General features: G+C 45.4%; 2 protein-coding genes across 4 annotated transcripts in view; one reads left to right on the plus strand and one right to left on the minus strand.

Moving 5' to 3' along the window:
• The window catches only part of camta1b (calmodulin binding transcription activator 1b), a 124,292-nt gene extending 114,339 nt beyond the window's left edge, over window positions 1–9,953 (minus strand). For all 3 annotated transcript variants that reach the window (XM_036983596.2, XM_036983592.2, XM_036983593.2), the window contains exons 1-2: window positions 9,717–9,953; window positions 387–482 (exon numbers count right to left, since the gene is read on the minus strand). In XM_036983596.2, coding sequence (XP_036839491.2) covers window positions 387–482; window positions 9,717–9,741 — 121 coding nt within the window. In that variant the 5' untranslated portion in view covers window positions 9,742–9,953. The remainder of the gene's footprint in view (window positions 1–386; window positions 483–9,716) is intronic.
• A 94-nt stretch (window positions 9,954–10,047) lies between these two features.
• Window positions 10,048–25,093, plus strand: dnajc11b (DnaJ heat shock protein family (Hsp40) member C11b). The gene is made up of 16 exons (XM_036983597.2): window positions 10,048–11,311; window positions 12,569–12,698; window positions 12,813–12,886; window positions 14,092–14,193; window positions 14,326–14,454; window positions 14,598–14,720; window positions 14,842–14,915; window positions 15,004–15,193; window positions 16,399–16,484; window positions 16,827–16,943; window positions 17,219–17,374; window positions 18,322–18,391; window positions 20,866–20,923; window positions 21,062–21,204; window positions 21,294–21,423; window positions 21,587–25,093. The coding sequence occupies exons 1-16, from the start codon at window positions 11,237–11,239 to the stop codon at window positions 21,610–21,612; spliced, it is 1,683 nt and encodes a 560-aa protein (XP_036839492.1). The 5' UTR covers window positions 10,048–11,236; the 3' UTR covers window positions 21,613–25,093.
• The last annotated feature ends 92 nt before the right edge of the window (window positions 25,094–25,185 follow it).

Here is a 25,185-nt window from a genome sequence, read left to right on the forward strand (position 1 = left end):
TGCTTGTTAATGTGCGTGTGTGTGAGTGTGTGCATGTGTGTATTATCTGTAACAGAGTAATCTCAGTTAACCCAGAACTAAAATCTCTGATAATTTGGTCAGATGCATGATTAGGATCTGGGAGTGACGAAAACCCAAGACCCAGAACTAATGCTGCTTGTTATCTCATGCATCCCATAGGATAGTGACAGATTCTACAGTACCAGTTACGTTTATGTACAGTATATCTGTCCACAAGAGGTTCGTAACAGAGCTGATGAGAATAAGGCCTCGGCTGCCACCTTGTTTAGCCAGAAGGCTTTTCAACACACAGTCACCTCGTCCTACAAAAAGCAGCACACGTCTGTTGGGTCCTGTGATGCGATGTTTGAGTGTGTTTGCCTTACCGTTGGTGTCTGTGTCATCACTCTTGGGAGGGGCATGTCCTGTGTATCCCACGGCAATTCTAATCATCCGCTCTGGATTCCTTATCCTTTTCAACCCTACAGAGAGAGAGGGAGAGAGAGAAAAAGAGAGAGGGAGGGAGAGAGAGAGAGATGGGATCGAGAGTAGAGAAGAGAAGAAAGAATAAGAAATTGGGCAGAATATTCCTATTATTACAAACTCCATCCATACTAGAGGCGTGACCATTGGCTTCAACAACTTCTACTTCTGCTTTGTTTTCATCTCTTAATTTCCCTGTTTCCCTGGTCACTGTTGCTATGATACAGACTTACTACAGTAAGAAGTGGTCATATTATGGTCGAGTCAGTGACATCCAATCTTCCATTCAAACAGTAAGAGCAGCCATATTCTAATCTATAGCTTGATCTACACTGAGTGTACAAAACATTAGGAACCTGCTCTTTCCATGACATAGACTGACCAGGTGAATCCAGGTGAAAGCTATAATCCATTATTGATGTCACCTGTTAAATCCATTTCAATCAGTGTAGATGAAGGGGAGAATTGAGACATGGATTGTGTATGTGTGCCATTCAGAGTGTGAATGGGCAAGACAAAAGATTGAAGGTGCCTTTGAACTGGGTATGGTAGTAGGTGCCAGGCGCAACAGTTTGAGTGTGTAAAGAACTGCAATGCTGCTGGGTTTTTCACACTCAACAGTTTCCCGTGTGTATCAAGAATGGTCCACCACCCAAAGGACATCCAGCCAACTTGACACAACTGTAGGAAGCATTGGAGTCAACTTGGGCCAGCATCTCTGTGGAACACTTTCAACACCTTGTACTCCATGCCTGACAAATTGAGGCTATTCTGAGGGTTAAAGGGGAGGTGCAACTCAATATTAGGAACGTTTTCCCAATGTTGTGTACACCCAGTGTATACTGCAGTAGCATCCTCGCTTTACATAAGTCAGATAGTAGAGCTACAAGACATCGCTAGTGGCTGTCAGGCATCCAAGGATAAGCCTGTGTGTGTGTGTGTGTGTGTGTGTGTGTGTGTGTGTGTGTGTGTGTGTGTGTGTGTGTAGCGAGGTGGTGGTACTCCATGTTTATGTGCCTGTGGGCTCCTCCTCTCTGATCTGCTGGAGTTTCTCTACGCAACGGGACTCTCAACCCACGGCCTCCATAAAGCCTGAAGCTATGTATGCTACGTATGTTTGTGAGTGTGTCTGTCTGCATTTACGTTTGTCCCCTTCTATGTGTGTGTGTTGTGTCTGTGTGTTTGTCTGTCTGCCTGTCCTACAATTAGGCTTCTAATTGATGTATCCTGAATAAGTACACAAAAGGTAGAAATATGTAATATCCTTCTTTTGTCTATTATTGGGTGTTATTCTACAGACTGGTTATTATTGTAGTGAGCTCTGTCCCTAAATAAGACCACATTTGGTTGGTCCAGACCAGGCCAAATCTGAAACAATCATAGAGTTTGGACATCACAGTACAGCACAGTAGAGCAAAGTGCAGTAGAGTACACTAAAGTAGATATGTTCAGTTAACCACTTAAGAATTCAGAAACAAACTAACTAATTGGTAGGTCTACCACTATTTGTTACTTCTGTGAACTTTTAGAAATTTTTCCTCCTCATAAGTGAGAGGAATTAGAAAATATCTGAAAGATATGTGGGTTTTTGGTACCAGAATCACAAGACAACATATCTTAAACTTACAGCAGGCAAATTATTTCTCCAAAACGAAATATAAGTGTTGATATTAGTTGTCAGGGGTCTTTACTTCAACATTGTGTTTTTATGTATTTCTAATACATTAGATATATATACAAAAGTATGTAGATATCCCTTCAAATCAAAGAATCAAATTGTGTTTGCCATATGCGCCAAATAGAACCTTACCGTGAAATGCTTACCTACAAGGCTTTAACCAACAATGCAGTTCAAGAAATAGAGTTAAGAAAAAATTGACTTAATAAACTAAAGTAAAAATAAACTAAAAAGTAGCAAAATAAAATAACAATAACAAGGCTATATACAGGGGGTACAGCTACCAGGTAAATATGTGCGGGGGTACAGGGCAGTCGAGATCAATCAATGTCAGTGAAAACACTTTCCAGTTGGTCCGCATGCTCTGAGTACTTGTCCTGGTAATCCGTCTGCCGGGCCTTTTGAATGAATCATTTTTTTATAAGCGTCCGGATTAGTCTCCTGCTCCTTGAAAGCGGCAGCTCTAGCCTTTAGCTCGGTGTAGATGTTGCCTGTAATCCATGGATTCTGGTTGGGTCACTGTGAGGACAACTTCGTTGATGTACTTATTGACGAAGCCGGTGACTGAGGTGGTATACAGCTTATCATGAGGTACTCTGCCTCATGCGAGCAATAAGTTGAGACTTCTTTATTAGACATCGCGTACCAGCTGTTATTGGCAAATAGACACACACCACCACCCCTCGTCTTACCAAATGTAGTTGTTCTGTCCTGCCGATGCACGGAAAACCGAGCTAAGTGTATATTATCCGTGTCGTCGTTCAGCCACGACTTGGTGAAACATAGGATGCTACAGTTTTTAATGGCCCGTTGGTAGGATAGTCTCGAACGGAGATCATCCAGTTTAATCTCCAGTGATTGCACTTCGGCCATTAGAACGGATGGTAGAGGAGGGTTATCCACTTGCCGACAAATTCTCGCAAAGCACCCAGATCTCCTCCACTGTATTTGCGTATTTTTTTCACTCGAATGATGGGGATTTGGGCCTGGATGAATCCCGGAACATATTCCAGTCTGTGCTAGCAAAACACTCCTGTAGCGTAGCATCCACATCATCTGAACACTTCCGTATTGAGCGAGTCACTGGTACGTCCTGCTTTAGTTTTTGCTTGTCAGCAGAAATCAGGAGAATACAGTATAATTATGGTCAGATTTGCCAAATGGAGGTGGAGGGAGAGCTTTGTATGTGTCTCTGTGTGTGGAGTAAAGGTGGTCTAGAGATATTTTTCCTTTGGTTGCACGTGACATGCTGGTAAAAATGAGGTAAAACAGATTTAAGTTTGCCTGCATTAAAGTCTCCGATTACTAGGAGCGTCGCTTCTGGATGAGCATTTTCTTGTTTGCTTTATGGCCTTATACAGCCTGTTGAGTGCTGTTTTAGTGCCAGCATCGGTTTGTGGTGATAAATAGACGGCTACAAAAAATATAGATGAAAACTCTCTTGGTAGATAGCGTGGTATACAGCTTATCATGAGGTACTCTGCCTCATGCAAGCATTAAGTTGAGACTTCCTTAATATTAAGACATCGCGCACCAGCTGTTATTGACAAATAGACACACACCACCACCCCTCGTCTTACCAGATGTAGTTGTTCTGTCCTGTCAATGCACAGAAAACCGAGCTAAGTGTATATTATCCGTGTGAAACATAGGATGCTACAGTTTTTAATGTCCCGTTGGTAGGATAGTCTCGAACGGAGATAATCCAGTTTATTCTCCAGTGATGGCACGTTGGCCATTAGAACGGATGGTAGAGGCGGGTTACCCACTTGCCGACGAATTCTCACAAGGCACCCTGATCTCCGCCCCCTGTATTTGCATATTTTTTTCATGCGAATGAAGGGGATTTGGGCCTGGTCTCGGAGAAGCAGTATATCCTTTGCGTCGGACTCATTAAAGGAAAAATCTTTGTCCAGTTCGAGGTGAGTAATCGCTGTTCTGATATACAGAAGGTCTTTTCGGTCATAAGAGACGGTAGCAGCAACATTATGTTCAAAATAAGTCACAAACAATGCGAAAAACACACAAAATAGCACAGTTGGTTAGGAGCCCGTAAAACGGCAACCATCCCCTGGCACCATTATTAAGTTCAAATTAGTGGATTCTTCTATTTCAGTCACAGCTGTTGCTGACAGGCGTATAAAATCAAGCACATAGCCATGCAATCTCCATAGACAAACATTGGCAGTAGAATGGCCTTACTCAGTGAATTTCAATGTGGCACCGCCATAGGATGCCACCTTTCCAACAAGTCAGTTCGTCAAATTTCTGCCCTGCTAGAGCTGCCCCGGTCAACTGTAAGTGCTGTTATTGTGAAGTGGAAACGTTCAGGAGCAACAACATCTCAGCCGCAAAGTGGTAGGCCACAGAAGCTCACAGAATGGGACCACCAAGTGCTGAAGACCATAACGCATAAACATTGTCTGTCCTCGGTTGCAACACTCACTACCTAGTTCTAAACTGCCTCTGGAAGCAACATCAGCCCAAGAACTATTCGTTGGCAGCTTCATGAAATGGGTTTCCATGGCCAAGCAGCCGCACACAAACCAAAGTTTACCATTCGCAATGCCAAGCATCGGCTGGAGTGGTGTAAAGCTTGCCGCCATTGGACTCTAAAGCAGTGGAAATGAGTTCTCTAGAGTAATGAATCACGATTCCCCATCTTGCAGTCCGACAAACTAATCTGGGTTTGGCGGATGACAGGAGAACGCTACCTGCCCGAATGCATAGTGCCAACTGTAAAGTTTGGCGGTGGAGGAATAATGGTCTGAGTGTCACGTTCTGACCTTAGTTCTTTTATTATGTCTTTGTTTTAGTATGCTCAGGGCGTGAGTTGGGTGGGTTGTCTATGTTCGTTTTTTCTACGTTTTTGGTATTTCTGTGTTTGGCCTGGTATGGTCCTCAATCAGAGGCAGCTGTTTATCGTTGTCCCTGATTGAGAACCATATTTAGGTAGCCTGGTTTCACTTTTGAGTTGTGGATGATTATTTTCCGTGTTAGTGTTTGTTACCACACGGGACCGTTTTGTTTGTGTCACTTTGTTATTTTGTATTTTTGTAGTGTTCAGTTTGTCTTATTAAATTGGACACATACCACGCTGCAAATTGGTCCGATCTCTCTTACTCCTCATCAGAGGAAGACGACGAACGTTACAGAATCACCCACCACCAAAGGACCAAGCAGCGTGGTAACGGGCAGCAGCAGCAGCAGCAGCGATCTCAGGACTCCTGGACATGGGAGGAGATTCTGGACGGAAAAGGACCCTGGGCACAGGCTGGAAAATATCGCCACCCGAAGGCTGAGCTGGAGGCAGCAAAAGCCGAGAGGCGGTGGTATGAGGAGGCAGCACTGCAGCGCGGCTGGAAGCCTGAGAGGCAGCCCCAAAAATGTATTGGGGGGGAGGCACACGGGGAGTGTGGCGAAGTCAGGTAGGAGACCTGCGCCAACTCCCCGTGCTTACTGTGGAGAGAGGGGGACCGGGCAGGCACCGTGTTATGCTCTGAGGCGCACGGTGTCCCGGGTGCGCAGGCATAGCCCGGTGCGATACATAGCTGCGCCTCGTATCGTCCGGGCTAGAGTGGGCATTGAGCCAGGTGCCATGAAGCCGGCTCAGCGCATCTGGTCTCCAATGCGTCTCCTCGGGCCGGGGTACATGGCACCAGCCTTACGCATGGTGTCCCCGGTTCGCCAGCACAGCCCAGTGCGGGCTATTCCACCTCGCTGCACTGGTCGGGCTACGGGGAGCATGGTCGGTGCTCGAGAGCTCCAGTGCGCCCTCACTGTCCGGTCTATCCGGTGCCACCTCCACGCACCAGCCCTCCGGTGGCAGCCCCCCGCACCAGGCTGTCTCTCCGTCTCCTTCCTACAGGTGCTCCCGCCTGCTCAGCACTGCCAGAGTCTCCCGTCTGTCCTGAGCTGCCAGAGTCTCCCGTCTGTCCTGAGCTGCCAGAATCACCTGTCTGTCCTGAGCTGCCAGAGTCTCCCGTCTGTCCTGAGCTGCCAGAGCCGTCAGTCAGCCAGGAGCTGCCAGAGCCGTAAGTCAGTCAGGAGCTGCCAGAGCCGTCCGTCAGCCAGGAACTGCGGGAATCACCCTTCACTCCTGAGCTGCCGGAGTCTCCCGCCTGTCCGGTGCTGCCGGAATCTCCCGTCCGTCCGGTGCTGCCGGAATCTCCCGTCCATTCGGGACCCTTGGATTGGGTCCGAGGTCGGCGGCGAGGGTCACCGCGTTAAAGAGGCCACAGAGGCGGGTAAAGAGGCGGAGAAGGACTATGGTGGAGTCTGGTCCGCGTCCCGCGCCAGAGCCACCACCACGGACAGACACCCACCCAGACCCTCCCCTATAGGTTTAGGTTTTGCGGCCGGAGTCTGCACCTTTGGGGGGGGGGGGGTTGGGTGGGTTGTCTGTGTTAGTTTTTCTTTGTTTTGGGATTTCTGTGTTTGGCCTGGTATGGTCCTCAATCAGAGGCAGCTGTTTATCGTTGTCCCTGATTGAGAACCATATTTAGGTAGCCTGGTTTCACTTTTGAGTTGTGGATGATTATTTTCCGTGTTAGTGTTTGTTACCACACGGGACCGTTTTGTTTGTTTCACTTTGTTATTTTGTATTTGTGTAGTGTTCAGTTTGTCTTATTAAATTGGACACATACCACGCTGCAAATTGGTCCGATCTCTCTTACTCCTCATCAGAGGAAGACGATGAATGTTACACTGGGGCTGTTTTTCACTAGGCCCCTTAGTTCTAGTGAAGGGAAATCTTAACGCCACAGCATACAATGACATTCTAAACAATTCTGTGCTTCCAATTTTGTGGCAACAGTTTGGGAAGGCCCGTTCCTCTTTCAGCATGACAATGCCTCCATGCAAAAAGCAAGGTCCATTCACAAATGATTTGTCAAGAGTGGTGTGGAAGAACTTGACTGGCCTGCACAGAGCCCTGACCTCAACCCCATCAAACATCTTTGCAATGAATTGGAGCCAGGCCTAATTGCATCAGTGCCTGACCTCACTAATGCTCTTGTGGCTGAATGGAATCAAGTCTCTGCAGCAATGTTCCAACATCTAGTGGAAAGCCTTCCCAGAAGAGTGGAGGCTGTTATTGCAGCAAAGGGGGCACCAACTCCAATTTAATGCCCATGATTTTGGAATGAGATGTTCGATGAGCAGATGTCCAAATACTTTTGGTCATGTAGTGAACCTTTTAAGACCTTTTCTGGTACATGTTGTTTTAAGTTTTATTCTTTGTATTATATTTTACCAGATCTAATGTGTTATATTCTTCTACATGAATTTAACATTTATACAAACTTCAAAGTGTTTCCTTTCAAATGGTATCAAGAATATGCATATCCTTGCTTCAGGTCCTGAGCTACAGGCAGTTAGATTTGGGTATGCAATTTTAGGCAAAAATGGAGAAAAAAAAAAGGGTCAGCTCCTTAAGAGTCCAAGACCCCTTTTCCATCTGTTTGACCAGAAATCAAAGCCTTTGCTTAGTCCTAATCATTAGAATGGAAAATGGTTGAAAAATGTATATGCCTTAATTTCTCAAAAAACATAGACTCTTAGCTTTGATTTGACACCCAATTTGACATGCTCCAATAAACTTCACATGTTGGTGCTGATGGGTCATTTTACATGGAGATGCCAGTAAGCAATATCACATCATCATATAAAGCAAGGCGTCTTATCAACATCAGCTAAATTTAAATCAGCCAAAAATGGTCTCTTGCTAATGCAATGTGGACATTCCTCAATGGTAGGCTAAAATTGGGAATTTAGAATTTTGTTATTTGTTATAGAATCCTGTTATAATGTATGATGATGTCATATTATTGAGTCTGTCTTTAAATTCACTATAATTTCTTAAATAACATCAATGTAAAGGATATGACATGTTCAAACATGCAAATGATTTTGTTCTCTAATTCAAATGGACTTGGATCTATTTCTACAGGCATCAGTAATGAGGCAGAGTTGAGTGGTACTGAAGATCACAGCTTACAGTGTAGGGTGAGAGACAGATACTATGACCAACAAAAGACACTGAGTACACCAAACATTAGGAACACCTTCCTAATATTGAGTTGCACCCCCCCCCCTTTTTGCCCCCATTCTTGATACACACAGGAAACTGTTGAGTGTGAAAATCCCCAACAGCATTGCAGTTCTTGACACAAACAAGTGCACCTGGCACCTACTACCATACCCCGTTCATAGGCACTTCCATTTTATGTCTTGCCCATTCAGCCTCTGAATGGCAAATATACACAATCCATGTCTCGATTGTCTAAAGGGTTAAATATCCGTATTTAACCTGTCTTCTCCCCCTCATCTACAGTGATTAATGTGGATTTAACAAGCGACATCAACAAGGGATCAGAGCTTTTACCTGGATTTACCTGGTCAGTCTATTTCATGGAAAGAGCAGGTGTTCCTTATGTTTTGTACACTCAGTGTATATCCCCAGGATATACAATGATGCTGAAGCTAGATCAAAAATTGCTTTATTGGCACACATTGCTCCCACCCACACACAAGTATGCAAGTATGCTGCATGCACAAACACAAACACACAATGCTTATCTTTCTTTCGTGACACACTAACTATGAATAGTAGCAAGAAAGATGTTGACAACAAAGTACCCTCTGTTGTTGTGTATCTCATTCACACCAGGGAGAGAAGTCTACCCTCGGGGAATTCCTCAACAGAAGATAAAGACTTGGCCCACTGGTCACAGATGTCAGTCAGTTCTAAGTCTAGTTTTGATTTACATTTGGTTGAGTTATCAACTGTCCCGAATTCAACGTGAAGAAAAAAATGGCACCATGTCATTGGATTTAGGTGAGTGTGTTTTTAAATTATTTGGAATCAATGTATTGTTTTCTTATAATACTGGCATGGCATATAGCAGACGCTCTTCAGACCGCCTTGCAGTATGTTCCGCGTAGAATCATCATCAATCAACTCTCCGTCGTCTACAGCGTGTAAAAAAACAACATCACATTGTGGCTGACCGCACAGACTGCGGGGTTGCGTGCGTGAGGAGGAATCGCACTACAGAAGATACACGGACGATTTCGTGCTTTACCAGCGTGTGTGTGTGTGTGTGTGTGTGGGATGCCTGAGCTGAGAAAGCATCTGAATTCCTCCAGCGTGAAGCTCTCACAACCACTCAGATCCTGTTACGCTCAGCCGCGTAAACCTGCTACCCAGGGGAGACGCTGACACGCAAAGCAACGAAGAAAACAACATTCTCACGTACTGTATCTAAACAAACACACTCGTTTGCATTATATCCCCATATTTTCAAACCTGCTCTCGGTAACCGTTTGTCATCGAGCTGAAGTCTGTGGCTGCCTGTAGCATATCTCAGCATCGCTTCAGTGTCCGTGTTTTCAGGACAGGACAGGACTGGGAGAGAGCGAGAGATGAAAAAGAGGAAAGCTCCTCCATCTCTCTATTCCTCCATCCCCTTACCTGAACCCAACGTCTTATGTCGCTCTCCCTTTTTTCGAGGTCAACAACAACTACAGAATCATCACCTTATTTCTCTCTTACCTTCCGGCTTGTTTTCGGCAGCCATTTCCCCTCCGCGCGCCTCATCCCTCCTCCTCCTCCTCCTCCTCGCGACCTGGGGGGGACCACGCGCGTGCACGCCGAGGACAACTCAAGGAGGGGGGCGGGGCGCAATGGGCGAGCCCGCTCAACACAGCTACTCTATTGGTTAGAAGCGTGATGATTGACAGCGGGGCTCCTCGGTGATGCCTCGTGAACTCGCAGAATCCATATTGCTCTGAGTCCATCATACCAGTTTTGTATCTAGCTAACTTTGTCTCCGCCCCCAATCGCTCTCTCTCTCTCGCTCTCTCTCTCTCTCTCTCTCTCTCAGACACAGAGGCGATGCGAGGAGACACAACCAAATTCCGCCATCAGTACACATCTGCCAAAGCTCTCTGATAGCCAACTGACTATGATTGCAGGTCGTTGTTGTAAATGGGTTCACAATGACTTACAAGGCCAACTCAAACATAAGTATTTATGTAAACAACACGCAGTTTCTTCCTTTTTAGTGGTCTAGGCCTAGTCTGGATACCAGTATTTTTAGATAACATTCCACTCATTGCCTCTCCTGTCATTTGGGAAATAGATGAACAGAGAAGGCAACCAGGCTAGTCTAGGCCTATTTCACTAAAACTGATTCTATTCAGGAAATAAAGTGAAATTGAATTAATTAATTAATTTTCATTATTTACAGAGACACATGATTGCTTCATTCTAATTCCAAGCTCAGATCGATAGCAAGGGCCTAATCGGTCTTTAACCTTGCATCTCTCTCAGGTCTTTCTGTGAGATGGTTGTATTAGCCTATGACCTATCAAGCAATCGGGAGCCAATTCATGAATAAATAACCTGTTCAATTAAAAAACAGATTAATGAACATACATCATTGTTTTGGTTCATGTAAGCCTACAAGGGTAATTGGTTTAAATATTTCCACGCCAGGGGCCAAAGCTGAATTGCAAGGCCTAAACTGTTATCATTAACGGCAGCCGTTACTGGTAATGATCACCCATGCCCTGCAGCACTCACTGCCATCAAACACAGTGCGGCAACGCGACCTTTAAACGTTGCGTAAAGGTGTGTCATAGAATCATAAAGGAAAGGAGAAATATAAAACGTTCCCACAAGGCAACCACTAAATGCAAATCACGGAAGGAACAGGAAGAAGCCTGGCTCAAACGAATAGCTTAAGTAACCCTATCTAGGTAGAGCTGTTGTGCACTCTTTCTATGTAAATGCCTCTGTCAAAGGGTTTATGGCATTTGATGTAGTGCTTTTATGTCACATGGTAAACTCAAGCCTGCCCTGTCAGTCCCTTTCTATCACTACATAGGCTACGTTAGAAGTTTCAGGACCATGGACAGCACACACTTTCACCTTGATATACTGTTTTCAATGACAGGATGTCTGCAGCCCGCCTGGCCACACAGCGGCGCTAGTGCAGACACGAACAGACCAATGAGCACACAGAACACTGGTATGGGAGGGTAAGGAGGAGGGGCCGAACCAGCGCAAAGATGGCGGCGTCCTTAGACGATGAATTAGAGTTGGATAACCAAGACTATTATTCTCTTCTCAACGTCAGGAAAGAGGTAAGGTGTTTGTGTATTTACATAATGTGCTCGTTTAAACCTTTTATCCCACTGTATCGGTAATGTTCAACACGGATTCGATTGGGCATCGCGTTAGACGAGACAGTTGATGACATTCGCCCGGTCGGTCCATCACTCCCATCACATCGACTCGAGGGATGCTGCAAGACAGACATAGCTGTCAGACGTAGCTACCTGTCCATATTGTTTCTTGAGACGACAACAAAGGCAGTAGTGGAATAATAATATTAGGTAACTGTTTTGTAAGCTGAATTGATAAGATGTGACACTCGCTGTTAGGAGCCTAGATTTCCATTGCGATTAACGTTACGGCATTTAGCTAGACAGTGTAAACAGGGCCAACGGGCATTGGCTCTCGTTTACTAATTTGTCACTGCTGGTGATACATGGTTCTTCGGAGGTGTGTATGTCCCCTGGTGCACGGATAAATAACCTGTCGTTTCTTTTCTTTATATAGTTTTAATGTCCCATGCAGTGAAATGCCTTTCTTGCAAACTCAAAACCCAACGTTGCAATAATCAATAACAATGTATTACTATAAAAACACATGAGAAATAAGAATAAGAAATATGAAATAGACATTAAAGTAAGTAAGCATACTATATACAGGAAATATTTTAAAAATCTGATCCAATATCATATTTACATGTGCAGGGATACTGGAGTGATGGAGGTGGATATATATAGGGGTAAGGTGACAGGGATACTGGAGTGATGGAGGTGGATATATAGGGGTAAGGTGACAGGGATACTGGAGTGATGGAGGTAGTTATGTATAGACGTAAGGAGACCAGGAAACATAATATAAGATAAACAGAGTAGCAGCAGCTTGTGTGGGTGTGGGGGTGTGTAGAGTCAGTATAAATGTATGTGCATATTATGTGTGAGTGAACAAATTATGGAGTGAGTGTTTTGGAATGACAGTGTGTGCATTGAGACAGTGCAGAGATTGAAGTGAAAGGTCAGTAAATATACAGGTAAACTCCGATAGTCCATGTTGCTATTTTGTTAGCTATTTATCAGTCATATTGCTTGGCAATAAAAGCTGTTCAAGAGCCTATTGGTGTCTTACTTGATGCACCGGTACCTCTTGTCATGCGGCAGCAGAGTAAATAGTCTATGGCTTGGGTGGTTGGAGTATGCATGCACTAGGCTATGTCTGCAGAAATCTATATTGTAATCTTTCTCTCTCTGTCCCCTCTCCACCCCCCCCCCCCCCCCCCCCCCTTCTCCCAGGCCACTCAGGATGAGCTGAAGGCTTCCTATAGGAGGTTGTGTATGCTCTACCACCCAGACAAACACAGAGACCCAGAGCTGAAGAGCCAGGCAGAGCAGCTATTTAACCAGGTGCACCAGGCCTATGAGGGTAAGCAGTGCGTTCCCTGTCACTGATTCTTCTTGACAAGCTGCTTGTCGTTTAATCGGACTGTTAAATGAGAGTATAAACCTCTCATTTTTTCACTCCCTTGTCTCTGTCCAGTGTTGAGTGATCCTCAGTCCAGGGCCATCTATGACATATTTGGGAAGAAAGGCCTGGAGGTGGAGGGCTGGGAGGTATGTTCAGCACATGTGTGTGTCAGGGTTTCTGTTAGCTGGTAATATTTTGTATTTTAGTATTTTATTAGGATCCCCATTAGCTGTTGCGAAAGCAGCAGCTACTCCTCCTGGGGTCCACACAAAACATGAAACAGAATACAGAACATTAATAGACAAGAACAGATCAAGGACAGAACTACATACATTTTAAAGAAGGCACACATAGTCTACATATCAATACATATATACAAACAATCTAAGTCAAATAGGGGAGAGGCGTTGTGCCTTGAGGTGTTGCTTTATATGTTTTTTGGAACTAGGTTTGCTGTTCATTTGAGCAATATGAGATAGAATGGAGTTCCATGCAATAATGGCTCTATATAATACCGTACGCTTTCTTGAATTTGTTCTGCATTTGGGGACTGTGAAAAGACCCCTGGTGGCATGTTTGGTGTGGTAAGTGTGTGTGTCAGAGTGTAAGTTGACTATGCAAACAATTTAGGATTTTCAATACATTTATGTTTCTTATAAAAAGAAGACGGCTTTTGCCGGAACGAACATTCGGAAGTAGCCTACTGCTGTGTACACATTGCCGCAAAACTATAATGTAAAGAAATAATACTTGATCAACGTTTTAAGATAAACGTTGTATCAGCCTCAATGCTTTTTAAAGTTATTTTGATGTACTGGTTGTATGAATTTGGGATTTGTCATTCCACAACTGTCCCAGAGTCTGTTGGGAATAGGCTATTTATTTCTCGCACAGAACAACAAGCTGACCAATAGAATAGGTCAACTTTTCTACTAAGGGGGATAGTAGATTGACATAGGCAAGTGATTTTGCTGTTCCTTTTTCCTTTCATCTTGTTGGCTGAGGAAAAGTAAATGTGGACAGGTATTCTAACATCTTCAAAGTGTGCATCAGAATTCAGTAAGAAGGACACACACCATTGCATCCTCTGAGTTGCATGTTCTGTTAAGAGGAATTACCATAATCTAAATGTGATCTCTGTCATTCTGAGCACCGGGGATGGAAGTCATAACCAGGTTACACACCCAATGCATATGGGTCAAAATGTCCGCTAAACTAAAATGCTGTCCGTCAAATGTCCGGTGCCACATTTTAAGTACACACACATTACTACTTAAGTAGTAATGACACAATAGTAACTGAGATGATAACTGAGGAGCGTGTGTGCGTGCATGTGTTCATGTGTGTGGAGATTGTGGAGAGGAAGAGGACCCCAGTAGAGATCCGTGAGGAGTATGAGCGGCTGCAGCGAGAGAGAGAGGAGAGGAGGCTACAGCAGAGGACCAACCCCAAGGTACATACACACGCTTCTTCCCTGAGCCTCTTACAGAAATATCCACGGCAGGGTGATATCTACAGACTTTCTCCGTGTGAAGTTTACTATCAGAACACTCTGTTTTGTGTTCTCATGTCTCTGTGTGTTCAGGGTACCATTAGCGTGGGAGTAGATGCCACAGACCTGTTTGATCGCTATGATGAGGACTTTGAGGAGATGCCGGGAGGAGGATTCCCTCACATCGAGATCAACAGGATGCACATCTCCCAGTCTATTGAGGTACACACACCCGTACACGTGGTCCGATTCCTTGTTGGTCACACACAGACACACACACACTAGCTAAAAAGGTCCATTGTGATACATTAACGTGTGTTATGCTTATGTGTTTCCCATGTGTTTACCTGTGTGTGTGGGTGTAGGCTCCGTTGACTAACTCTGACACTGCAATGCTGTCTGGCTCTCTCTCCACACACAACGGCAACGGAGGAGGCAACATCAACATGACTGTCCGCCGTGTCACCTCTGCCAAAGGCTGGGGAGAGGTCCACACACACACACACATTTTATCTCCCTTGTTTCTGAGAGAACACAGGAAGGATATTGACTGACGTGTCTGTGTTTCACTCTCTGTCTGCTTGTGATTTTCTCTCTGTATGTGTGTAGTTGGAGTTTGGTGCAGGGGACATACTGGGACCTCTGTTTGGGATGAAGGTGTTCCGTAACCTGACTCCACGATGGTGAGTGGCCAATCGAGTGGAGAGGATATGGCCCTCTTTACACTACAACAATTGTAATGCTAGTCATCTCCCTCTCTCTGTTTGTTAGTTTCCTGACGGCTCAGTGTGGTATGCAGTTCTCTCCCCGTGGCGTGCGTCCCAGCTGTTCTTTAATGACAGCTCGTCACCTAGACCAGAACACGATGGGTTACCTGCAGTGGCGATGGGGACCCCACAGCTCTATGACCACTAGTGTGGTCCGAGACACCAAGACCAGCCACTTCACCCTGGCACTGCAGGTACACCACACACACACACACACACACACACACAAACACACACACACACACACACACACACACACACACACACACACACACACACACACACACACACACACAGTAGCACACACACACACACAGTAGCACACACACACACACACACAGTAGCACACACACATGAGCATGCAGACACACACACACACACACACACAAATGCACCCACACAGACACACACACACACACACACCTGCGCAATTGGGAATATGTTGAGGTGGGTTTTAGGGCTGGTAGGATGACCAACTATGTTCTTCTGTGCCCTCACTCGTCACCTTGTTTCCTCCCCCTCTAACTGAGTGTCCCTCACTCCTCACCTTGTTTACTCTCCCCCTCTAGCTGAGTGTCCCTCACACCTCACCTTGTTTACTCTCCCCCTCTAGCTGAGTGTCCCTCATACCTCACCGTGTTTACTCTCCCCCTCTAGCTGAGTGTCCCTCACTCCTCACCTTGTTTCCTCTCCCCCTCTAGCTGGGTGTCCCTCACACCTCACCTTGTTTCCTCCCCCTCTAGCTGAGTGTCCCTCACACCTCACCTTGTTTACTCTCCCCATCTAGCTGGGTGTCCCTCACACCTCACCTTGTTTGCTCTCCCCCTCTAGCTGGGTGTCCCTCACACCTCACCTTGTTTACTCTCCCCCTCTAGCTGGGTGTCCCTCATACCTCACCTTGTTTACTCTCCCCCTCTAGCTGGGTGTCCCTCATACCTCACCTTGTTTCCTCCCCCTCTAGCTGGGTGTCCCTCACACCTCACCTTGTTTCCTCCCCCTCTAGCTGAGTGTCCCTCACACCTCACCTTGTTTACTCTCCCCATCTAGCTGGGTGTCCCTCACACCTCACCTTGTTTCCTCTCCCCCTCTAGCTAGGTGTCCCTCACACCTCACCTTGTTTGCTCTCCCCCTCTAGCTGGGTGTCCCTCACACCTCACCTTGTTTACTCTCCCCCTCTAGCTGGGTGTCCCTCATACCTCACCTTGTTTACTCTCCCGCTCTAGCTGGGTGTCCCTCATACCTCACCTTGTTTACTCTCCCCCTCTAGCTGGGTGTACCTCACACCTCACCTTGTTTACTCTCCCCCTCTAGCTGGGTGTACCTCACACCTCACCTTGTTTACTCTCCCCCTCTAGCTGGGTGTCCCTCACACCTCACCTTGTTTACTCTCCCCCTCTAGCTGGGTGTCCCTCACTCCTATCTGATGATGAGTTACCAGTACAAGTTCCAGGATGAGGACCAGACCAAGGTCAAGGGATCGATCAAGTACGTACACACCCTATTATACTACTCAGTTTATACACTGCCACCCAATCCCCCCCTTCCACAGAATATGTAGATATTGGACTATAAATTGTGCCTTCCTTTATTATACTTATGCTAAAATGTTTATTCTATTCTACTGAGCCATTTACTTTGTTCATATTCTTATCTTTTATTATTTCTTATTGTTGTTGCATTGTGGAGAAGGAACCTGGAATAACCATTTGGTTGGATGATGTATACCATGCGTATCCCGTACTAATAAAACGTGAAACTACATGTGAATAGGTGAGGTGGGAGTCTGGCCCTTATTGGTGTTGTGGTGTGTGTGTTTGTGTGTGTCAGGACTGGTTGGTTTGGTACAGTGGTGGAGTATGGAGCAGAGAGGAAGATCAGTCGGCACAGTGTCCTGGCTGCTACTGTCAGTGTCGGAGTGCCACAGGGAGTCACCCTCAAAATCAGGTACTACAACACAAATACAGTCTGTGTAATCCAGTGTGTATGTGCAATAGGCCTGACAATGAAATGCTAACGTGTAATAGAGTTTAGTACAGTGTATGTGCTGTGTGTGCGTGCGTTTGTGCATGCATGTGTGTGTGCATGAGTGGCATGTCTATCTGTGTTTTGGCTACTAAATATTTAGCTCAGGGGGTTCAGGTTTACCCCAAAATCAGGTGATAGTATTATAACTTTTCATAGTACAGTATGTACTGTAACTTGTTTCCTTCTCTCCCTAGGTTGGCTCGTGCCAATCAGACCTATCTATTCCCAGTCCACCTGACAGACCAGCTGCTGCCCAGTGCAGTGTTCTACGCCACTGTGGGGCCTCTACTAGTCTACATGGCCATACACAGACTGGTCATTATACCATACACATGCTCCCAGAAACAACAGTGAGCTTCTCTCTCTCTCTCTCTCACTCACTCACTCACTCACTCACTCACTCACTCACTCACTCACTCACTCACTCACTCACTCACTCACTCACTCACTCACTCACTCACTCACTCTCACACACACACACACACACACACACACACACACACACTCTATCTGTCTCTATCTGTCCCTGTCTGTCCTTGTCTGTCCCTGCCTGTCTCTGTCTGTCTCTGTCTGTCCCTGTCTGTCACTGCCTGTCTCTCTCTGTCTGTCTGTCTGTCTGTCTGTCCCTGCCTGTCTCTGTCTGTCCCTGTCTGTCCTTGTCTGTCTATGTCTGTCCCTGTCTGTCCCTGCCTGTCCTTGTCTGTCTGTCTCTGTTTGTCCCTGCATGTCTCTGTCTGTCCCTGTCTGTCTGTCCTTGTCTGTCTGTCCTTGTCTGTCCCTGCCAGTCCCTGCCTGCCTGTCTCTGCCTCTGTCTGTCCTTGTCTGTCTGTCCCTGCCTGTCTCTGTCCCTGTCTGTCTGCCTGTCCCTGCCTGTCTATGTCCATCCCTGTCTGTCCCTGTCAGTCTCTGTCTGTCCTTGCCTGTCTCTGTCTATTCATGTCTTTCTCTGTCTGTCCGTGTGTCTGTGTCTCTGTCTTTCACTGTCTGTCTGCATGACTGTCCCTACCTGTCTCTGTCTCACCCTGTCTGTCCCTGCCTTTCTCTACCTGTCCCTGTCTGTCCCTACCTGTCTCTCTCACCCTGTCTGTTCCTGTCTTTCTCTGTCTGTCTGTCTCTTTCTGTCTCTCTGTCCCTGCCTGTCCCGGTATGTCCCTGTCTGTCCCTGCCTGTCCCGGTATGTCCCGGTATGTCTCGGCCTGTCCCTGTCTGTCCCTGCCTGTCCCGGTATGTCCCGGTATGTCTCGGCCTGTCCCTGTCTGTCCCTGTTTGACCCTTTCTGTCCTTGTCTGTCCAACAGAGATCTGGAGCTACAGAGGAAGAGCTCAGAAGTAGACATGGTCAAGAAGAAACAAGAGGCGGAGTCAGCCGTGAGGAACATCCATACATACTACACACAAATCAAATTGTATCTGGCGCATCTGACTAATACAATAGGCCTGACAATGAAATGCTAACTGACGAGCCCCTAACCAGCAATGCAGTTTAAAAAAAAATATGGATAAGAATAAGAAATAAAAAGTAACAAGTAATTAAAGAGCAGCAGTAAAATCATAATAGCGAGAGTACAGGGGTACCGGTACTGTTAGTTGAGGTAATATAGGTAGAGTTATTAAAGTGACTATGATAACAACAGAGAGTAAGTAACAGTGGTGTAAAAAGAGGGGGCAATACAAAAACATTTGTTACCTTTATTTATCTAGGCAAGTCAGTTAAGAACAAATTCTTATTTTCAATGACAGCCTAGGAACAGTGGGTTAACTGCCTTATTATGGGGAAGAACGACAGATTTTTACCTCTGGGATTTGATCTTGCAACCTTTCGGTTACTAGTCCAACGCTCTAACCACTAGGCTACCTGCCGCCCCAATTAGTCAGGGTAGCCATTTGATTAACTGTTCAAGAGTCTTATGGCTAGGGGATAGAAGCTGCTAAGAAGCCTTTTTGACCTAGACTTGGCGCTCCGGTACCGCTTGCCGTGGGGTAGTGGAGGGAACAGTCTATGACTAGGGTGGCTGGAGTCTTTGACTGTTAGGGCCTTCCTCTGACACCGCCTGGTATAGAGGTCCTGGATGGCAGGAAGCTTGGCCCCAGTGATGTACTGGGCATACGCACTACCTTCTGTAGTGCCTTGCGGTCAGAGGCCGAGCAGTTGCCATACCAGGCAGTGATGCAACCATGTTCTCGATGGTGCAACTGTAGAAACTGAGGACCCATGCCAAATCTATTCATTCTCCTGAGGGGGAATAGGTTTTGTCGTGCCCTATTCACGACTGTCTTGTTATGCTTGGACAATGTTAGTTTGTTGGTGATGTGGACACCAAGGTACTTGGCTCTCAACCTGCTCCACTGCAGCCCTGTCGATGAGAATGGGGGCGTGCTGTGTCCTCTTTTTCCTGGAGTCCACAATCATCTCCTTTATCTTGATCACGTTGAGGGAGAGGTTGTTGTCCTGGCACCACACGGCCAGGTCTCTGACCACCTCCTAGGCTGTCTTGTCGTTGTCTGTGATCAGGCCTACCACTGTTGTGTTTTCAGCAAACTTAATGATGGTGTTGGAGTCATGTCTGGCCGTGCAGTTATGAGTGAACAGGGAGTACAGGAGGGGACTGAGCACGCACCCCTGTGGGGCCACTGTGTTGAGGATCAGCGTGGCGGATGTGTTGGTACCTACCCTTACCACCTGGGGGCGTCCCGTCAGGAAGTCCAGGATCCACTTGCCAGTTGATCAGTGCATGCTCGCAGTACACATCCTGGTAATTCGTCTGGCCCTGCGGCCTTGTGAATTTTGACCTGTTCTAAGAACTTACTCACATCGGTTACGGAGAACGTAATCACAGTCTTCAAGAACAGCTTGTGCTCTCATGCATGTTTCAGTGTTATTTGCCTCGAAGCGAGCATAGAAATAGTTTAGTTCATCTGGTAGGCTCGTGTCACTGGGCAGCTCTCGGCTGTGCTTCCCTTTGAAGTCTGTAATGATTTGCAAGCCCTGCCACAGTCAGAGCCGGTGTAGTACGATTCGATCTTAGTCCTGTATTGACGCTTTGCCTTTTTAATGGTTCGTCGGAGAGCATAGCGGGATTTCTTATAAGCTTCCGGGTTAGAGTCCAGCTCCTTGAAGCGGCAGCTCGAGCCTTTAGCTCAGTGCGGATGTTGCCTGTAATCCATGGATTCTGGTTGGGGTATGTTCGTACGGTCACTGTGGGGATGACGTAATCGATGCCCTTATTGATAAAGCCAGTGACTGATGTGGTGTATTCCTCAATGCCATTGGAGGAATCCCGGAACATGTTCCAGTCTGTGCTGGTAATACAGTCCTGTAGTTTAGCATCTGCTTCCTCTGACCACTTTTTTATAGAACGAGTCACTGGTGCTTCCTGCTTTCATTTTTGCTTGTAAGCAGGAATCAGGAGGATAGAATTATGGTCAGATTTGCCAAATGGAGGTCGAGGGAGAGATTTGTATGCGTCTCTGTGTGTGGAGTAAAGGTTGTTCAGAGTTTTTTTTAATCATGTAGTTACATATTTAACATGCTGATAGAAATTTGGTAAAACAAATTTAAGTTTCCCTGCATTAAAGTCCTGGCTACTAGGAGCACCGCCTCTGGGTGAGCGTTTTCTTGTTTGCTAATGGCGGAATACAGCTCCTTCAATGCTGTCTTAGTGCCAGCCTCTGACTGTGGTGGTACGTAAACAACAGACACACAGCATATTTACTTTATGCTCATTGATGATCATTGAGATCATTGTATGTTCAACCCTTTTCTCTTTCTTTCTTTCTTTCTTTCTTTCTTTCTTTCTTTCTTTCTTTCTTTCTTTCTTTCTTTCTTTCTTTCTCCCTGACAGGTTCTGCTGATGCAGGAGTCTGTGAGGAGAATCATCGAGGGAGAGGAGTCTAAGATGGGTGAGTAAGCACACTCACACGTATGCACGCCCACAAACGCTCTTGACCTATGTCTTGACTCAACCCTGTTTATTCTGTGCGTTGTCTTTTCAATAATTCTGACTCAGCTGTGTGTGTGTGTCCCTCCTCCTGTTCCAGGTCTGATCATCCTGAATGCGTGGTATGGAAAGTTTGTGACAGACAACAGCGCGCGCCAAGAGAGAGCTCAGGTTATAGACGTTACTGTCCCTCTGCAGTGTCTGGTCAAGGACTCCAAACTCATACTCACCGAGGCATCAAAGGTGTGTGTGTGGGTGGAGGGTGGAATTTTTATATGACCTGTGTGTGTGTAACCAGCCCCCCACCCCCCTCTCTCCTTATATATATAAAGGCGGGGTTGCCAGGTTTCTATGACCCATGTGTAGGAGAGGATAAGAGTCTGAAGCTGCTGTATCAGTTCAGGGGGGTGATGCACCAAGTCCTCTCAGCAGACACTGAGGCTCTACGGATACCCAAGCAGTGTAAGTATACAAACACAACACAACCACTTTATAACTATTCTACTCTAACCACAACCATATCATTAACCTGTTTACAACCAAAAATGCTCAACTCCATTACATTGAAATTACAGATTAATTACAAAAGTACTACACTAAGCTAAAGATTCCCTGTATTTCTCAGCTCACAGAATCGATGCTGAGGCGTAGGAACCCTCTGTTATGGGAGCAACAAGGGGCAAGTGGAGACAGACAGATACAGACAGACAGATACAGACAGACAGACATTGACAGACATTGACAGACAGACAGACAGACATTGACAGACATTGACAGACATTGACAGACAGACAGACAGACAGACAGACAGACATTGACAGACAGACATTGACAGACAGACAGACAGACAGACAGACAGACAGACAGACAGACATTGACAGAAGGACTGACAAGCAGAGGTCGAGAGTCAAACAAAGGGAATATAAATTCTCTCTCTTTCCCCGTCACATTTATGGATTCAGACATGAGTTCCTCTTCTCTCTCCGCTCTCAAAACCCACTAGATTCCTCTCTTTTAGCCATTATAGTTTCCACTGTGTGTGTGTGTGTGTGTGTGTCTGTATGTGTGCGTGTAAAATGTACTGAAATCTCCCTCTCTCCTCATCTCCCCAGAAAGGTGCAATATGACTCACGGTGTACATATCAGTGAAGTCTGCTACAGTTAATATTGTATAACTAATATACCACTGTACTATACTAGTTGTACTCATGTTTTACACTACAAACTCATGCGTTACGGTTAGAACAGAACTATGCATGAAAACGTGTTCATCAGTACCACTATACTGACACCCAGCACTACACTTGAAGGCAAAAAAAATATTGTTTTGTTAATAATTGACGTATTATTATTATTATTATTATTATTATTATTCCTTGGAAGCGATGTGTCTGCTGCTGTTGTTGTGTGGGGCAGGGTCTAATTATCTGGGTGACAGTCATTCTAATAACACATAAGGGCACACCCATAAGGGTTGAAAAGAATTCTGAGAATATTAACACTGGTCTATTTTTAAGGCACCCCCAGTAGCCAATGTGTGATTGGAGCCCTGGTAGGCTGGGTTGAGTTGATATGACTGAGATGGATGCTGGGGAAGCACTGCCTGAGCAACAGTGAAGAGTAGAGAGAATGTCCAACGATGTCATTAATTCGGAAAGTATTCGGTATTTTCCAAATGTTGTTACTTTACAGCCTTATTCTAAAATGTATTAAATAAATAAAGATCCTCAGCAATCTACACACAATACCCCATAATGACTAAGTAAAACAGGTTTTTAGAAATGTTTGCAAATGTATTAATAAAAAAAAAAAAATAGAAGTACCTTATTTACATAAGTATTCAGACCCTTGTCTATGAGACTCAACTGAGCTCTGGTGAATCCTGTTTCCATTGATCATCCTTGAGATGTTTCTACAACTTGATTGGAGTCCACCTGTGGTAAATTCAATTGATTGGACATGATTTTGAAAGGCACACACCTGTCTATATAAGGTCCCACAGTTGACAGTGCATGTCAGAGCAAAAATCAAGCCATGAGGTTGAAGGAATTGTCCGTAGAGCTCACAACAGGATTGTGTTGAGGCACAGATCTGGGGAAGGGTACCAAAACATTTCTGCAGCAATGAAGGTCCCCAAGAACACAGTGGCCTTCATCATTCTTAAATGTAAGAAGTTTGGAACCACCAAAACTCTTCCTGGAGCTGGCCGCACGGCCAAACTGAACAATCGGGGGTGAAGAGCCTAGGTCAGGGAGGTGACCAACAATCAGGCCTTAATGCTAGAGTGGCTAGACGGAAGCCACTCCTCAGTAAAAGGCACATGACAGCCCACTTGGAGTTTGCTAAAAGGCACTTAAAGACTCTCAGATCATAAGAAACAAGATTGTCTGGCCTGATGAAACCAAGATTGAACTATTTGGCCTGAATGCCAAGCATCACGTTTTGAGGAAACCTGGCACCATCCCTACAGTGAAGCTTGGTGGTGACAGCATGGGGATGTTTTTCAGTGGCAGGGACTGGGAGACTAGTAAGGATTGAGGCAAAGACAAACGGAGCAAAGTACAGAGATATCTGATGAAAACCTGCTCCAGATCGCTCAGGACCTCAGACTGGGGCGAAGGTTCACCTTCCAACAGGACAACGACCCTAAGCACACAGCCAAGACAACGCAGGAATGGCTTCGGAGGAGTGGCTCCGATCGAACATCTCTGGAGAGACCTGAAAATAGCTGTGCAGCAACGCTCCCCATCCAACCTGACAGCTCTTGAGATCTGCAGAGAAGAATGGGAGAAACTCTCCAAATACAGATGTGCCAAGCTTGTACCGTCATACCCAAGAGGACTCTAGACTGTAATCGCTACCAAAGTTTAGTAAAGGGTCTAAATACTTATGTAAATTCTTAGAAATGTGCTAAAATTTCTAAAAACCTGTTTTTGCTTTGTCATTATGGGTTATTGTGTGTAGATTGATGGGGGGGAAACATTATTTAATCAGTTTTAGAATAAGGCTGTAACCTAACAAAATGTGGAAAAAGTCAAGCGGCCTGAATACTTTCCAAATGCACTGTATACATTATGGTGTATATACATGATTTATATAACATTTATGAGAAAGCCTCTGTGAGAGTTAGTTTGCTACTAAAGCATCTGTATGTACATCTGTCATTGTCAATGGAAACATGCAAGTGGGATGCAGTGGGACTATTGTACTTTTATGTATACATTTATTTGTTAAGACCTGGTCATATATCATCAAAATTATGGTGATGAAGAGTATTGTAATTATTTGTCAGTCCTTTGTTATGTGCCATACCTTTAGTTCCCATGGTAATATTGTTTGTCCCTGTTGTCTTGTTTATATGTTGTTTTTAATACTATAGATAGACCAAACAGACACTGTTCTACTTAACATTGACTAATTATTGACTGACAGTGTTGGTCCTTTCTGTGAAGGCAATATACTGTATAGGCTATTGATGAGTGACATAGTTGAACTCAAATCAGTAAATGTACTGTATGCATTTTTGTCAATGTATAGGCAAAGGTTAAAAAAGGTTTTTTTCAGTGGTAGAAACTGGAGTTCTGTCAACACAGTTGTTCCATTTCCACTGTATGCTGTCCCCAATCCTACAGTGCTGAAACCCCATGTACAGGTCTGTGTAGTCAGCACACGGGATCTATTCGAGCAGAAAGTGACCTACCCTCTCAGGTGTTTTGCCCTAGAGCGGAGTCAGGTTATTGGATTGTTAGTAACTGTACTCATGTCTCTTCTTACCAGTTAAGATTTTGTGAATGAGGTTGACTGACTCAAACACCCTTTACAGAATGAGGCAAGAACAAGCAAACATTCACCCCATTTGAGACGCTAAACACTGCTGCCTCCATTAAGGATGTTTGCTCATCATGTCCCCGTCTCGTGCCGTTAGCCTCCATATTAGTCGGCCCTGCCACTAGTCACCCACTCATCACTGTTCTTTCAGCCACTCTGGCTCCACCCTGAGGTCAACAGAGAGACTACTCGCCACTGTTACATTCCTGCCCTAGCCATGACCCAAACTGTCTAAAATGTGTGTGTGTGGAGCTAATGGACGTTGTAGTAATGTAAAGATATTACAATAAAGAAAAAGATGAGCCACTGACTCGCGTATTTGTTTAAAGACAAAAACTACATTAGTGATGTCAGAGCTTGGTCCCAGAACTGTTCATGCTTTTGTCTACTCCATTA

Source organism: Oncorhynchus mykiss, chromosome 7 (genome assembly GCF_057628025.1).
Source record: "Oncorhynchus mykiss isolate SJ-2025 chromosome 7, ASM5762802v1, whole genome shotgun sequence".
In the NCBI taxonomy this organism is placed as follows: Eukaryota; Metazoa; Chordata; class Actinopteri; order Salmoniformes; family Salmonidae; genus Oncorhynchus; species Oncorhynchus mykiss.